This window comes from Mus musculus, chromosome 15 (assembly GCF_000001635.26).
Source record: "Mus musculus strain C57BL/6J chromosome 15, GRCm38.p6 C57BL/6J".
Taxonomy (NCBI): domain Eukaryota; kingdom Metazoa; phylum Chordata; class Mammalia; order Rodentia; family Muridae; genus Mus; species Mus musculus.
The window spans coordinates 102,523,724-102,541,089 of NC_000081.6; the positions used below are offsets into that span (position 1 = coordinate 102,523,724).

General features: G+C 43.9%; 2 protein-coding genes across 4 annotated transcripts in view; both read right to left on the reverse strand.

Annotated features, from left to right (window-relative positions):
• Positions 1 to 115: 115 nt before the first annotated feature.
• On the reverse strand, positions 116 to 898 carry Npff (neuropeptide FF-amide peptide precursor). Its single transcript, NM_018787.1, has 3 exons — positions 784 to 898; positions 409 to 548; positions 116 to 306 (listed from the first exon to the last, which is right to left on the reverse strand). Exons 1-3 carry the CDS (start codon positions 883 to 885, stop codon positions 204 to 206), a joined length of 345 nt encoding a protein of 114 aa, NP_061257.1. The 5' UTR covers positions 886 to 898; the 3' UTR covers positions 116 to 203.
• Positions 899 to 2,222: 1,324 nt separating this feature from the next.
• The window catches only part of Atf7 (activating transcription factor 7), a 99,519-nt gene continuing 84,375 nt past the window's right edge, over positions 2,223 to 17,366 (reverse strand). For 2 of the 3 annotated variants that reach the window (NM_001310067.1, NM_001310066.1), the window contains exons 10-12: positions 17,017 to 17,214; positions 14,460 to 14,568; positions 4,913 to 10,715 (exon numbers count right to left, since the gene is read on the reverse strand). In NM_001310067.1, the coding sequence (NP_001296996.1) occupies positions 10,498 to 10,715; positions 14,460 to 14,568; positions 17,017 to 17,214 (525 nt within the window). In that variant the 3' untranslated portion in view covers positions 4,913 to 10,497. Of the gene's footprint in view, positions 2,390 to 4,912; positions 10,716 to 14,459; positions 14,569 to 17,016; positions 17,215 to 17,366 lie in introns of those variants that run through there. The other variant, NM_001310070.1, reaches the window with a different exon arrangement.

Below are 17,366 nucleotides of genomic sequence, written 5' to 3' on the forward strand. Positions count from 1 at the left end.
CCTTGGGGATCCTTAACAACAGAATGGCTAGAGACTGAGTGGAGGTGAAGGGGGGCTACAGCTATTGCCCTTGGGCTCCCACCTGCTCCCTGACAGTCTTGTCCAAACACAGGGATTCTGAAGCCAGCCGGACCATTTTTATTTGGGGGCACACAGGGAACATGGGGAAGTGGTTTTGCATGCAGGCATCACAGCTGACGATGCTACTTCTTCCCAAAGCGCTGAGGAGCGGCCAGGCTCCAGAACTGTCTGGCCTGCGGATTTAGCTGTTCCTTGCTCCAGGACCCCCATGCACTTCTGCCAAACCTTAGGAGAGATTCATCCTTAGTTGGCACTCCCTCCATCTCACCTTCTCTCACATCTTCCTCTGCCCTCCACCCTTCTCAGCCTCTTCCCTTTGGAACTCACCTCTGGGGCTGAAACAGGAAGGCTGGGCTCCTTCTAGGTGTGTCCATGGCCTGGAGCAGAACACGAAAGAGGGACCCAGGAGTCTGGATCCTGTCTGGAATGTGGGCATACTGTGGTGGGTGGGGTCCCTTATCTTCTCCCTGTGATGAGAGAGTGGCAGGGAAGGAACCTGGCAGTGTCTTGTACACTGAAGACATGGAGGGAAAGAATGGCTTCTAGGGGAAACTTGCGTGGGCTGAGAAGCCATTTCCCTCCCTTAGAAGCCAGACTTTTTGAAGACCTTAGCAGCCTGGGGAACACCAAACCCTGTATCATAAGTTTCAGCTGAAGGAGAGATGGCGGCTGGGTGGATGGGGCAGCAGGATGTTCACTCACTGCAAAGACTTGGTCTTCACCCCAGCTCCCTGCCTCTTCAGTGTGGCCCCAATTCAGCAGCAGCAGTAGCAGCAGCAGCAGAGCAGCCCACTTGGAGTCCATGCTGCCATCTGCCTCCTGAGTGCCCACGGTCTTCTTATACCTGATGTCCCTACCCCCACCTCACCGGCAGCCTGGGGGGAAATCTAGACAAGCAATGGAAATGCATGGCTCTATTAAGAGCCACCTGGGACCCCCCCTCCCGTACTCCCCTGGGGACTCTCTGCTCTTAGCTTCCTCCCCCCCAGCCTAAGCCTGGAGTTATATAGACTTTATTAGATGCATAAATCTTGTCTCCGGAGCTCAGGAAGCATCATTAATTGCAGACAGTTTGTCAGAGTTAGACCCTGGGGGAACCTTAGAAGAACCTCCAATCCTTCAACAGATTGGAGAAGCTTCAATTGATCACCTCTTGTTCCTGACTGGAGAAACTCCTGTCAGAATTGGGCATTATGTCCTGGATGGGAAGGAACTAGTGTTAAGTGCAGGCTAGGGTGAACCAGCTTGGTCCCTACTCCTGCCTGGAATGGGTGATCAGGACCACAGCCCCATTTCAATCCCCACTGCTTCTAGTCAGGTTAAATGTGGGTTCACTACCCTTTAAGATTTACCTGTGAATAGTTAAGTGAGAGATAGGAGACTCTTTTTGGAGCCTTACTGAGTAGAGGTGGCCTGTAAATTTTGTGGACAGGCCCATCTTTGCAAGAGAACTGGGGATTGGGCCTCCACAGCTGAAACTCTGCTGCCACCTTGTGGCCACTACTCTTCACTGCCACGTCCAGCCATTTCCCTTTCCATACATTTTGTCTAGGACTTGAGGACCTAGTTCTTTGGGGCCCAGAATTGTGACATTTTTCCAGTTCCGTCTGGTCAGCATGGGCTCTGCCTGGTTCTGGTTCTAATATACTACTGGAGCTGGCGACTAGGGTTCTGCTTTAGGGACAGACAATCACTCCAGTTCAGGGAAGGGTCCTTTAAAGGAGCTAGTCCTAACCTCACTTGCAAATCCAGGTGTCAGAGTACCATGTCTCTAGCCTAAACAGAAGAAGGACTGTCGGGGTTCTACCCCATGAGCAAAGCAAGCTGCTCACACTCTTTTTTTCCTCACTTACATATGGGAACAGTAAAATGAATTACTTGCTAGGAGAAACATTTGGGATGCATTTTGTAGGAAAGCACAGACCCGGTGTTTTCAAAATGTCAACTGTGATTCCCTTTGCTGTCCTCCCACTCCAGTCCTGGGGAACTTACCATCTCCAGAGAGTGCTGAGTGGGCTTTAGCTTCTTGGTGGCCTCTACCAGAGGTCCTAGCTTGTTCAATGGAGTCTCAGGTTATCTCTCAGTCATATGTAAAAGCCCCTCACATATTTGGAGAAATACCATGTATCCACATCTTCTTTGCTCAACAGGGAAGTACTTTATTGGAACCAACTTACATTTTAGGTTTGCGGATAAGTGGCATTTTAAAATTTCTTTCTTGGGAATCAAGTCCAAATGAAGAGCCTTGTGTATGGTAGGCAGGTGCTCTACTGCAGAGGGAGACCTTCTAGATCAGGTTTCTGATGTTCTAGAATACAATGCATCCAGGCTTGGGTGAACCTTTCTGTAAGGTTTGTCTCAAGATTTCCTGTAGAGCTTGTCATACATTATAGTTGAAATATTTCACTGCTGCTTTTGTTGTGGGTCTTCTCGGTTTCTCTCCCCACCTCTCTCTTTTCCTGTCTCCACTGTGTGTGTGTGTGTGTGTGTGTGTGTGTGTGTGTGTGTGTGTGTGTGTGTGTGTGTGTGAAACAGGTGTCACCATTTAGCCTTGGCTGGTCTAGAATTTACTATGTAGATTAGGATGCCTCTGCCTCCCAAGTGCTGGGATTAAAGTGTGTGTCACAGTGCCCAGCTTGTCTGGTTTTCTAAGCCTGAGACTCTGTATGTAGCCCAATATGCTGGCCTCTGTTTTTAGTTTCTCAAGTGCTGGGATTACAGATGTGCACCACCACACCTGGCAGAAATTTCGTATTTTATCTTTGCTCTCGAAATTCACTGTGTGACTTCAGAGGCAGGCTGATCTTTTTGAGTCGAGGCCAGGCTCTTCTACAGAGCTAGTTCCAAAACAGCCAAGGCTACACAGAGAAACCCTGCCTCAAAACAAAACAAACAAACAAAAAAACAACAAAGAGGCAACTTGCTGGAGGCCCCTGAGCACAATCTCCAGCACCCAGAGAACAATAAAAAAACCTAACCCTGTGAACAGGAAGCTGTCCTGAACAGCAGATGGGTTGCGTACACAGCAGTCTCACAGCAGCCACCCTGTGTTCACTGCACTGCTGCTTCAGTACCGGAGTCTGGGCTGAAGCTACTAAGTTCACAAAGAAGCTGGTTCACTTCTAACCTCAACAAAAATTAATCATCCTAACCTGTGTGCTAGGATTCTCATCTTCTAGACTTAGTTTTATTTATCACCTTCCAGACTTATTTATTTAAATACAGGATCTCAGCTGGCCTGTGGTGACATATGCCTTTAGTCCCAGCACTTGGGAGGTAGGGCAAATCTCTGAGTTCAAGGCCAGCCTGGTCTACAGAATGAGTTCCAGGACAGTGAGAGCTACACAGAGAAACCCTGTCTCAAAAAAAAAAAAAAAAAATATTGGGGCTGGTGAGATGGCTCAGTGGGTAAGAGCACCTGACTGTTCTTCCGAAAGTCCAGAATTCAAATCCCAGCAACCACATGGTGGCTCACAGCCATCTGTAACAAGATCTGACTCCCTCTTCTGGAGTGTCTGAAGACAGCTACAGTGTACTTACATATAATAAATAAATAAATCTTTAAAAAAAATTTTTTTTTAAATTTTTAATTGTATATCTGCAAGAGCGGGTGTCTGAGGAGCTGGAATTCCAGATGTGAGCCACCTAAATGGAACGGAACTCAAGTCCTCTAGAACACAAGTGCTCTTAACCACTGAGCCACCTCTCCAGTCTTCCTCCAGACTCTGTCTTAGCTTTTGGTAATGTTCTCTCTTTCTTGGACATACTGTGTGCTCCCCACCCACTTTCTCATTCATTTATTTACCTGGGGAGAAGGAGACACATGCCCCACAGAGCATATGTGGAGCTCAGAGAACACCTTGCCAGTTCTCTTCCCACCACATGTATCCAGGGATCAAGCTCAGGTCTTCAGGCTTGGCAGTAAGTACCTTAATTGCTGGGGCCCACACAGTGATGGCCAGTAAGTGTTTCCATTTCCTAAGGAGGCTCTGAGTCCTTCACCAGACACCAACCCAGTAGATCTGTTCTACCAAGGAACCTTAGAGGTACCTGTTCTGTCTTTTGTCAGGTTCTTCAGTCTGTCTCCTTGGTGGTTTCCACTTTTAGTGGAAGACACAGACACAGAAAGGATCAGTGGCTCACCTGTCCGTCTTCCTCACCCTGATCATTACCTGTTCTCCTGTGAGCTTTAATCTGCTTTTACAAAGTTTGCCTCGAGTTTCCAATCTTCTTCTCTTTTTAATTTTTTTTTTTTTAACTTTTTAATTGTGTATATGTGTGCTGGGGGAAGGGTTATGCAAGTGAGTGCAGTGCCTGTGGGGGCCAAAAGAGGGCACCAGATCCCTTGCAGCTGGAGTTAAGGGTGGTGGTAAACTAGCCAACATGGGTGTGGGGACCAAACGGATCTTTTGAGACAAGAGCAGTTTTTCCTCTTAACTACTGAGCCATCTCTTCAGCTATTCCTTCTAGTCTCTGGAGAAAGCTTGACTTTGTCTACCTCTTTGTACACTCCCAAGCCCCTTTCTTGGGAGTAGGACTTTTTCTTCCTTTCAATTGTTGGAAGTGGGTGAGCATAAAACACTGAAAGAGCCAGGGTGTTCAGTATTCCCATTGGTCAGTCTTTTTGTGATGCCTTGGCTCTGAGGCAGTTTAAAGATCTGAACTCTGTGCCTTTTCCAACACCATGTTACTTACTGAAAGCAGAGAGAGCCTGCTAGTTCTGCCCTAAGAAGTGGAAGGAGGAGGATGGTCAGACACAAATGCCTACTGAGTCTCTAGGAGTGACCAATGGGCCCCATGAGTCTGCGTAGGGAAGCACCAAACATACCAGTCATTCTCTTGATAGTTTAATGTTATATTTGCAGCATAAATAAGGCACAGTATATGTCAGGGCAAGGGATGGAGGGAGAAGGCAAGGCTGGGTGATAACTGCTAAATGGCATGGGGGAAGGAAGAAGGGATAGTTATGGAGAAGAGCTGAAAGCCCCTGCCTCAGCCCTGCCCCAGGAGATTGTGAGAGCCTGCTCACAGGGGTCATGCTGAATTGGGAGGAGGGAAAGGACAGAAGACACTTTTGTAACAAAACAGCCCAGAGCACTGTATCCTCCCACCTGTCAGAGTCTACCACTGGAGCCTGGGGAGACCCAGACTGGGTTGAGTTCCTTGAGGATGGAGAGGTATTGCTACATGTCAAAAGGATATAGAACAGAGCTATATTCATAGATACACATGGCTTCTCAACATATACTCTATCAGGATGTAGGAGGCTCCACTGTGGGGGTGGAGGCTAATCTTCCTGTAAGAGATGTGGTGTGTGCACAGGGAAGAAATGGACAACTAAGGCTCCTGCTGATTTTGTTTGTTTGTTTTGAGACAGGGTCTCACTGCATAGCTATGATTGGCTTTGAACTCCCTATGTAGACCAGACTGGTCTTGAACACAAAGAGATCTGCCTGCCTCTGCTTCCCTCAAAAGTGCTGGGATCAAAGGCATATGCCACCACCACTCCTGGCCTTCCTGCTGGCTAAAGTCACCAAGAATGCAGAACTAGTAGCCTGCAAGGAAATATGAGTCCAGACCAATGCAGGCAAGAGTTTTAGAGCTAAGACTAGAAGGAAGACCAACCTAGAATTTGAGATGAGTAATGTGGTGGTGGCTGTTTTAATGGAAGAGGAAGGAAGGACTGGGGGAAATAAAAATATCAATTCTAAGGCAGAGAAGACATTTAAAGTAATCGTTGTCATCCCAGAGCTAAGATGCTCCCAGCCTGTCCGCTAGGGACTGTCATGCATTAGTGTGAACTAGCAGCAGAGACTGTTAGTTAAAGCTCACCTTCAGAGTGGCCAACTCAGGAGGTTGGGATGGCCCAGAGTGTACATTTCTAGCAAGCTCTTCAGGTGATGGTGCTGCTGATGTTGTTCTTGGACCATGTTCTGAGAACCACTGCCCTAAGGTAAAGTCAATGAAACTAGTGCTCACAGCCACTAATAGCTAAAGCCTTACTCACAATTGCTGGCTTATAGCCTACCAGCTCTACATTAAAAAACAAAACAGAAAAAGAAAACACCTACTAGCTGAAATAGAAACTTGCATTTACAAGAACATAAGCTGCCTTAATCTGCCCTACTTTCACCAGCCTTTGTTCATTCTAGGGTAGGATTTTACCTCAAAGTAACAGTGCAAACGGTGGGAATGTGGCCAGCAGGCACTGCTCATTCCTATGGATCACCAGGCTGGTGGAATAGGGGGATTTGTCTATGCATATGCACATATACAGACAGAAACAGAATTTGTAAGAAGAATGTCTAGCTGGACTGGAGTGGGGTAGGGTCTTTTGATAGGCTTTAGGATCCTCACCTGTCCTGTCCCACCACCCCTCCCACCCTGGTCAAACATGGCTAAAGAAAGGAGAAAGCATAGCAACGAAGGCACGTGTCACACAGCTGTGAGACACATCTGAACAGACTAGGGTTTTCTTTTCATAAGAAGTACATATTTCTTTTTGGTGGGTACAATAGATAATGGAAATGTGTTCTGAGGATGGGGACACGCCGGGGAGAGTGAGCTGAGCAGTTAGCACCTTTAAGGAGCCTCTCAGAAGCCAGAGGAAGAATTGCATGTGTGTGTCTTTTTGGCGGTTCAGGCTGTACAAAGTACAGTTATATCTCTCAGGATGATGGTGCTGGAGGGCGGGTCCCTGAGGAGACGGAAGAGGTGAATCAAGGAAGGAGTCAAGAGCTACAGAATGGGAGAGGGAAGGCAGGCAGCAAGGCAAGGTTCACCAGCACAGCTCCCTTAAGTATGTGGTCTGGTGCTTACAGCCATGGGAAGGAGTGGAGGAAGGAAGCAGGCAGATCTGGCATCTCAGCCAACAGGAAGGGAGTGAAAGTGAATGAAGGGGCCGTGTCCTTCCCAGCTCTCCCTGCGTGTTGGGCGGCTTCTCAGCCTTTGAGACTCTGAACACTCTGTGTTATATGGAGTGGGTGGCAAGAGCACAGACCAGGCCTCTGACCACACCTGGGCCTGAGACATCACACTCTCAGCGCCTTTCTGACAGACCTCTGAAGAAGGGCTTAGTTACATGAAACAAAACAGAGTTGGGAAAAGATGAGTTAAAACTGGAGGACATAGCCATCCTGACTGATGTACAAAATTCCACAGAGAAACACAAGGAACATGAGACAACAGCAGACCAGGGCATACTACAAACCTCTCCTTAATGAAAACCAAAAGTACTGAGAAGTCTGAGAAAGAGTTCAGAGTTGATGTAGAAGTCTCAGATACAAATGCATGAACTAGGAACTGTATACAAAACCTCCAAAATGAACAAAACAGTGGGTAAGTTGGAGGAGAAAGTCAGATATATGGAGGGAGATTTTGATGAGGGCATTCAAACATGGAAAAGGAACAAGATAGAAATTAACATGAAAGAAACATGAAAGTGAAAACCCTCACTAGAAAGTGTCCCCAAGAGATTAAGATCATGCAGTTCTGCAGTGGAGCACAAAGTTGGAACAATCATATACTCAGACACACACAGACAGACAGACAGACAGACAGACAGACAGACACACACACACACAGAGACAGAGAGAGAGAGAGAGAAAGAGAGAGATAGATATTACCAGTATTTTCAAGAAGCTTGGAATATACTTAAAAGACCAAACAAACCTCAGAAGCCACTGGGGAGAAGGAGGACCTGAGATAAATTAAAAAGGAATTAGTCAAACTATTTAATGAAATTATATCACAAAATTTCCTATACCTAGGGACAGGAGTTGACATTCAAATACAAGAGGCATATTGAACCCCAAATAGACATGACCAGAGACCCCGCTATGACACATCATAGTCAGATGTCAAGAAGGGTTTATTGCTATCCTCTATGGTATCTGGTTCTGGTTCAGTTAAGTCTGGAAGGCAAAGGTCAGGGCTGTGACCCCTGGCAGCAATAATGTAGGTGATGACCCCCTTGACTGTCACAGAGGCTTCAGCATAAGCAGCCGTTCTGCTTTCTTAGTGAAGCTGAGAACCGACCACCAAGGTATCGGTAGTCTGGGGATTTCAGTCCTGCAATGGTTCTGTTGGTGCCCTGCATCATTCAAGCCCCCAATACTAACTTCCTGCTATAAAAACAAAGACTCAAGAGAAGCAGACATGAGGGTCAAGAAAGTGAAAAAGAACCTCCACGTATACTAGACATGCAACCCAGGACAGACTGGTAGGTTACACTGAATTAAACACTTGACTGATGGAGGAAGAAAATAGCCAAGGGGGGCCCTTGGAAGCTATAAGCTCAGTCATATTTTAGTGTAAGGCTGCTACTGGGAAATCAAGACAATTAAAAAAAAAGAAACAAAATTCATAAGCAGGAAAAAAAAATCCTAGGAAGCAGCCATCTAAAGAAGTCCTGAGCTCAAACTATGGCTGTGAGTTTCTAAGGCCAAGTGAAACCCCTGGAGATGGTGGCTTGCCCTCAACCATCTGCTGTGGCATTTGCTATCCTTGTCACCTCAGGGGATGTTTTTGTTAAGACCCTGTGGGAGAAGACTATAAAACCAGTTCCTAGTTTTCACTGGGTGTGGCCTGTTCAGCATTGACTCTAAAGAGCAGGAGGGAAATTTACATAAAACATACAAACATGTCACAGGATGGGCTCACTAGTCTAAACTCTGAGGAAATAATCATATAAGCTACACGACATTTCCATTCCTCCACGACAGTGAATTTTGGAAGACAAAGACGCAAGCAATTATTCTGCATACTTAAGATGGAGCTAGAAAAGAGGACTTGGCTTGAGCAGATGGCAGAAGGTGGTTCTAGGACAATGGGAAGGATTCTCAACTCAAGAGCTATTAAAGCTGACCTATCTATCCACAGGCCTCTGGCTCTGGAAGAGCCTGCATAGCTCAGAGCCAAGGGAAGATGAAGAAGAGGAGGGGTGTATTTTCTCTCTGTAACCCATAAAATAAGGACAGCCAACAGCCACAGACAGCAATCTCACAGACAGGCCATATCCTGAGTGCTCTGCTGAGATTATACATAGGAAAATGTATACCTCCTCTCTCCACTCAGTCTTATATTCAAAAGCATCCATGACCTCAACCATGATGCTTCAGAGCCCTGGAGCCTGTACCATGGACAAGTTCAACGAAATTTCAGGACTAGAGACAACCAGTGGGTAGGCTAAGAACTGGGTGAGAAGATGAAAAGGTTGTTGAGAGAGTGCTGGACACTGGTGGGTACAAAACATACCTTAGAAAAGAAGGGAGGCTGAGAGCTGTAGGAGGGACAGAGAATGGAAGCAGCTACTGTCTGACAACTCCTAGGAGGTCTGAGCTAAAGTAGTTATAGTGGAACAGGCAGTGATGTGGACAGGGAAGCACAGTGGAGAGGCAGGAGCACAGATGACCAAAGATGACAATATGTAGACTTTGGCCAGTAAACTCTTGTAAAACATAAAAGAATCAGTTAATCCAGTAACCTGATGGAACAAGTTTTAAATTACACTGTTCCTGTCTGCCCTGATGATTAGAACTGGAGGGTAGGGAAGGAGACAGGGAAGCCCAGTTAGGTCTCCAGCTCTCTCCTTTTTCATTGCCACTAACAATAAGGCCACAAGATGAGGTTCCCAAGGCCTAGTGGGGAAGTAGGAAAGACCCCACCACTAGACTAAGGAAAGTCAAGAGACGAAATGAGGTACCAATAGATTTGGAAATGAAAAATGATTCAAACTCTCAGAGTTTTGCTTTTTTTGTTTGTGTTTGTTTTTGGTAGCAGATAGGAATAAAGCACATGGAAGAGGTGGGAAACACTGCTACCTCATACATTAAATGTATTACATTCTCAACAAGTGAATGTTTTCACTGCAGTTTAGGAAGGAGGAAAGAGACAAATAAGCAGCTATTGGGAGACAAAGTCCTGAGTGCATGTGGTGGCTAGGGGTGGGACAGCAAGTAACACGCCATCAAATCTCACCTCCCTCCATCTGGCAGGAAGTGGCATGCTAATAAGAAATAAGAAGGTAACAGCCACAGGTCAATGGGAGGAGGGGACACTGAGAAACCCCAAACCTACAAGTGCAAGGGTTAGTGTTAAGAGACAGGCACACATGCATCAGGGCCAGGGATGACTGCTCAGACCATATGGAAAGGCCTTTGGCTGTAGGTACATAAGAAACCCTACCCTTGGGGGATGATCTATGTGGCTTTGGGGCCAGAAGCGCCTAGTACAGGTGTTAATCGTACATGATCATGTGGCTAAAGAGAAAAGCCCCACATCTGTCCATACTCACAACACACAATTTCTCCCTCTCCATTCTGCCCAATTCCAAGACAGACAGGAGGGGTTAAGTTGATCTCTCTCTTGGCTCAGGCGGGCGAGCTCTGGCTGGGGACCTCTCCATCATGGGAGGCATCATCTGCCCGCAGACTGCGACTGTGGGGTCATGATCACATGTGACTGTATGGGCATGCTCAGTTCTGTCCTTTGGCTGGCCATCTGAGTGAGGACCGAGGTGGCCACAGCTTCAGCTGCAGATCGAACACTAAGGCCATTGCTAGGGGCTGATGCGGAACTGTGCTGAATCACTGGGGCTGGAGAACCCGTTGGCTCTGAGCTTTCCTTGGGACTTTCTGCCAGGAAGGAGGGCAAACAGTAGAGAGCAAGTGGTTAGAAAATAGGACAGAGGAACAGAAAGGACTCTTCTTTGTCATAATTACAAAGAATGCAAAAGAAAATTAATCTCATCTTTCCTTTTGGAGAAAACTCTCCAGAGTCATGAATGGCATGCAAAATAAGTTCTGACACAAAACGTAAGATCTGAGCCAAAGGCCAGGCACAACATCACATTTAACACACTGTGATGGAGGTTCTCCTAGTAGCTTGTACTTACATTCTAGGTGGATAAAAGCCCCTTTCTGAAGCTTGTACTAAATTATTACCATTGTGAAAGTCACTTGTTTCCTCCAAGAAAAACTTAAAGGGATGTGATCCATTGGCTCCAGAAATCAACTAAGACTACTTGGAAGTGAGGATAGGCTGGAGATAATTCAGGATTATCTAAAATTATCTTTGAACCTGTTCTCTTTGTATAAGAAAATGAATCTCTCTTCCATTCCTTTAAGAAAAATTTGCATTTGTAAATATACATGTATGTATGTATGTATGTATGTATGTATGTATGTATGTATGCATGCATGCATGCATGCATGTATATGTATGGTCACACACATGCCAAAGCATGCATGTGGATATCAGATGACAACTTTCAGGACTCTGTTCTCTTAGATCAAACACAAATCGTCAGGCTAGGCATCAAGTATGTGAACCTGCTAAGCCTGCTATAAGCCTGTTAAGTCATCCCACCATTTGCAAAAGCAATTTAAAATAGATTCCTTAATCTGCTCTTTTGTTTTTATTTATTTTATTTTTTTGTTTTTTTGAGACAGGGTTTCTCTGTGTAGTCCTGGCTGTCCTGGAACTCACTCTGTAGACCAGGCTGGCCTTGAACTCAGAAATCTGCCTGCCTCTGCCTCTCAAGTGCTGGGACTAAAGGCGTGCGCCACCACGCCCAGCTCTTAATCTGCTCTTATTAATTTTCAAAGGAATTAAACCATTCTATTTTAAAGAATGTTCCCTTAGCATATAGTTGGCACTATGAGTAAGCCTATTAAATACCAAGTTACAATCAAATGCTAAGATTCATAAAACACATATAAAGTCTGTCAAGAGTCTCCTATCAGTTAGCCATTCACTGATGATGTATTTATTATAAGTTATATCATTCTATCTAAAGTGACAATAACATTTTATTGACATTTACACAACATCTTAGCTGCATAAAAAGGTAATGGTAGTTTTACTAAATGTTAGTCTCTATAGCTGCTTCAACAGAGATGTACGAAATTAGGGAAAATTTCCAGTAAGTGTATTGTTTTGTCTTGTCTTTTTGTGATGGTGTTTCATGTAGCCCAAGCTGGCTTCAAATTCTCAGTCTTGCCTTTGCCTCCCAAGAGCTCTAATTGTACTCGTGTGTATCGCCACGTCTGAGTTTGGTATGTCCATCTCTTGATGACAGTCTCAGTCATCTTTCAAATGGTTCAAGAAGATTCAAATACTGCTTCTTCAGTAAACACTTCCTTGTTACCCCAGGAAACTGTCTTGTCACCTGTGCTTTCAGAGCACACACTCACTCACTCCACAGACACTTGCTGAGCATCGTTTACATGTGAGGGTACTGGGGTACACAGCAGAAGCTCCCCGTCCAGGAGTCCTCAAGGGGCCCTATCTGTCCTTTCTCATTCACAGGTTCACAATGACCCAATATATCTCTGAGAGGTAGAGACAATGTCTTATGTCAAGTACCTATACAATGTGGATGTCACAAAGTAATAGTTAAACACATCTTTGTGGTAATAAATATGTAGTTTAATGGACTAAGCACCAATAAGAGTTATTATAAGGACTGAGTAGAAAATTATATATTGACTGCATACTGAAGAACACGTATATCCCTGATCTCTAGCAGAGTATCAGATCCTTCATATTGTACCTATGCTTTGCACCCTCTGGTCTGCAAAGTTGAAGTCCTTGTTATTACCAAGACTGGGTGTAAATGTTCCAAATTCTTCCCCATCTCATTCCAATGATACTGCCCCATACAGTCACACTGTCTGTGTTTGAGGCAGGTCTCTCTATGTATTCTGGCAGTCCTGGGATTCATGACATAGATCAGGGTGACCTTGAATTTACAATAATCCTCCCACTTCTGCTTCTTGAGTACTGGGATTCCAGGTGTGGACCACCAAGCCTGACCCTTCCCTCCCTTCTTTTTTTGTTTGTATTTTTGAGACAAAGTCTCTCAGGATGGGCTTGAATTCATGAACTTCCTGTCTCAGCCTTCTGGGTGCTGGGACTGCATTCTTGTAGCACCATTTCTAGTTATGTTATTACTGTTATTATTATTTTAAGATTTATGCTGGGTTTGATTGTTTGCTTTTAATCCCAGCACTTTGGGATTAAAAACTATCTCTATGAGTCAAGGCCAGCCTGATCTACATAGAGAGTGCCAGGGCAGGGCTGGAGAGATGGCTCAGTGGTTAAGAACACTGATACTGCTCTTCTAGAGGTCCTGAGTTCAATTCCCAACAACTATATGGTGGCTTACAACCATCTGCAATGGGGTCTGATGCCCTCTCCTGGTTTGTCTGAAGAAAGCAATGGTGTACTCATATACATTAAATAAATAAATCTTTTAAAAGAGAGAGAGAGTGTTCCAGGGTAGCCAGAGCTACATGCACATACATCCATGAGCCAGGTACACGAGACAGCAAAAGAGGATCTCAGATCACCTGGAACTGGAGTTATCGATAGTTATGAGTGCTGGAAAGTGAACACAGGCCTTCCACAGGAGCAGTAAATGCTCTTACCCCCTGAGCAATCTCTATACTCTAGCTGTATTATTTTTTTTGTTGTTTTCACATTTACCACAAGCCACATATTTCATCTTTTTTTTTTAATTTGTCTTATGTACTAAAATACAAGCTCTTCAAGGACAGGAATCTAACCTAATCTGTTTGTTTCCTGTTATGTGTCTAGCACAGAACAACAACTCTGTCAGTACTTGCTTAACAAATAACACACCTGGAAGTATAGATTAACACTTAAATAAATAATTTAATAACGATTCTTAAATTTTTTCGCAGAATCTCTGAAAAATATTTTACATCTCTGAAATGATGAATGCAACTAGTGAAAAAACTATTTGCTATATCTAGTATTTCTATGCATTTATTTAATCTGTAAAGGAAAACTAGCAATTATTAGTTTTAATTATCCATAACAAATTTTTCACTATAGTATGTATTTTGTAACACTGTTAATGCTGAACACAAGTCTGTAGAAATCTCTGATTACAAACTGAAACCGAGACTGGGCTATCATTAGAAAGTGAACTCTGTCCTCAAGTCCCAACTTTTCAGTTTCTAAGAACCATCAGCTGTTCATCTTTCTCTAGGCCAAGACTGTCTTTGGGATCAAAAGACCTCTACCACTTTCCTACTGTTTGACTTGGGCAAGTGATCTAATCTGAGTAGCTTTCTCATTTCCAAATAGGATGGCTACTTCATGAGAGAACTGTGAAAATGGTAAAGAATGTAAATAAAACAGATGCAAGAACTACTTCATGCACTTCTCTGCAGTGGTTATAGATAACACAGATTGAACTACCGATCTTCTTGCTATTACAGATTGAAAAAATATTTTGTGTGTGTGTGTGTGAATGACTGATGCACCAGAAAGAATGGCTTTATGAATACCTAAGATACTCAATACCTGTGATTTACCAACTGATTTCGCTTAGGTTACAAATCACTTACCTAGGTAGCCTTGAGTCTTTTTCTGTAGTGCAGTGACTGGGCAATCTTTATGAGCTAACAGTAGCTGCTTCAGCTGAGCCACCTCATTGCGTAGTAATGTGACTTCATTCTAAAGGGGGGAGAGAAGTAAAGAGTTTTAAGAAAATTCATTTAAAAAAGAAAGCAATTGGGGTGTGGAGATGCATGCCTTTAATTCTAACTGGTCCATAAATTGAGTTCCAGGACAGCTAGGGCTGTTACACAGAGAAACCCTTGTCCTGAAAAACCAAAAATCAAAACTCATCTTTTATTCTTGGACTGCTAATGACTGTTGGTTATATCAAAACACTACAACAAACATCTATATGAACTTATTTTTTTTGCTATCTATAACAAACCATTTATTGTAACATTAACATTAGAATTATTCTAATGTTGAGCAGGAACAGAATGCTGTCTAGATTTTCCTCCCCAAATTGAGACATGATTTGGTAAGTCATGAAGTCAATGGCAGAAACTGCCTACAATGAAAAGTAAGGACTCATAACAAGAAAAGAGAAATGACTGTTACCTGGGATAAATATGATTAACCTTAAATAATAATGTAAGCTTTTTTGACCAAGAAGAAAGTGTGCCTTTAGAAATCTGGTTTTGTTGTTTGTTTCTTTTGACAATGTCTCACTTTGTAATCCTGGCTGGCTTGGAGTTCCACTTGTAGACCAGGATGGCTTGGAACTCACAGAGAGCCAGCCACCTGCCTCTGCCTCCCAAGTGTTGCGATTATAGGAATAAATCACCAAGCTTGGCTCAGAAATCTTTTTATTTTATTTTTTAAAGATTTATTTATTTATTATATGTAAGAAATCTTTTTAATAGAATCATTTAATTAAGTGCATGCAATGTCTACTGGAGCACTACTGTTCCAATGAACAATTTAACAGTGTTAGTGTCCACTGATCCATAGAACCTAACACACTCAGAACATAGAAATATACAGCAGCTTAAAAGAACAAGGAAGATCCTTCATCTCCTTCACTAGGTCTCCATGAGATACTGTTAAATCATTCATGTTTAAACCAACTCACAATCCCTCCAATTCTACCACAAAAAGAAATAAAAACTCTTCAGAAATATGAAAGTCTGGCTGTTTATACCCCATTTATCTACAAGGAAGATATTGGGACTGTTGCTGGGAAGGTAAATTAAGGAACTTTGATTTTACCCTATATATGTGTGTTTGAGATAAAAGAAGACTATGAAGGAAACATAAACTTAAAAAAAAAAAAAAGAAATTTATTCATCTAGTATCTTTGTAATGAAATGTTTTAATAATTAGAAAAGTGGAGTTGCCATGAATGTAAACAAGATATACTATATACAGGTATGAAATTGTCAAGAATAAATAAAAAAAACCAAATTTATTTTGTGTGTGTTCATATGTGCACATCACAGTCTGTGTGTGTGTGTGTGTGTGTGTGTGTGTGTGTGTGTGTGTGTGTGTGTATAAATCAAAAAACAAGTTGTGGGATCTGAAAAATTAAATTCAGGTTATCAAGCTTGGTGGTAAGCATTTTGCCACTGAGCCATCAGGGCTGACCCCTTTTAAAATGTACTTTATAGGGGCTGGTGAGATGGCTCAGTGGGTTAGAGCACCCGACTGCTCTTCCGAAGGTCCAGAGTTCAAATCCCAGCAACCACATGGTGGCTCACAACCATCCGTAACAAGATCTGACTCCCTCTTCTGGAGTGTCTGAAGACAGCTACAGTGTACTTACATATAATAAATAAATAAATCTTTAAAAAAAAATGTACTTTATATATTATGTGCATATTATATCTTATGTGTATATGTTTGTGGGTGGGCACATGCATGCCACACTGTGCATGTGTAGAGGTCAAAGGACAAGTTCTCTCCTTCCACCATGTGGATCCCAAGAGTAGAATGCAGGTTGTCAGGCTTGATGGCAGGTGACTTTACCTACTGATCCATAGAATATACTTTTTTTTTGAGACAGGGTTTTTCCATAGCCCTGGTTGTCCTGGAACTCACTTTGTAGACCAGGCTGGCCTTGAACTCAGAAATCCGAAAGCCTCTGCCTCCCAAGTGCTGGGATTAAAGGCGTGCGCCACCACCGTCTGGCACATTTGGTACTCTTAACCACTGAGCTCTCTCTCCAGCCTGAGTAAACACATTTTTCATTAGGTGTTCTCTAATTCAGTCAGGTTCTGTCGATGATTTGAGAGAGCATACCCCAGGGTGCTTAACCTGATTTCCTTCATCCAGATGGGTATATTCTTGCCTTTTCTGTAGACTTCCAACTGGTGAGCACTCTGAGTTTATAACCTCAAATTCCAAATGGGTCTTGTGCTAGTGGCAAATCTGGAAGGAGACAGTCCCCTTCTCAATTGCTAAGGGAAAGGTTTCAATTCTGACTATTATGGGACTCTTTACACTTCTGGTCATACTTCTGGATCTAACCTAAGTACAGAATGCCTGTTCTCTGCTCTGCAGCTGCACTGTTCAGGTTCAGCCTCTTGCCAGACTCCACAATCACAACAGTCACCCAGTACCACTCACACTCAGCTGAATGTTCTGAGAAGTAAGTTCTTCTGCCTTCTTTTCCAGGGAGGACACCCACAGTTTCCGCTTTTGCCGGCATCGAGAGGCTGCAGCTCTGTTTCGCTCTAAAAACCGCTGCCGCCGCTCATCTGGATCTTCATCCACTGTACGCCGTCGCCGTCCCCCAGTGCTAGGGGTGGGCTGAGCTGGAGAGACCTGTTGCCCAGTAAAGAAGAATACTTGTGATGGTTTGTATATGCTCTTCCCTGGGAGAGGCACTTTTAGAAGGTGTGGCCCTGTTGGAGTAGGTGTGTCACTGTGGGTGTGGGCTTTAAGACCCTCATCTAGCTGCCTGGAAGCCAGTCTCC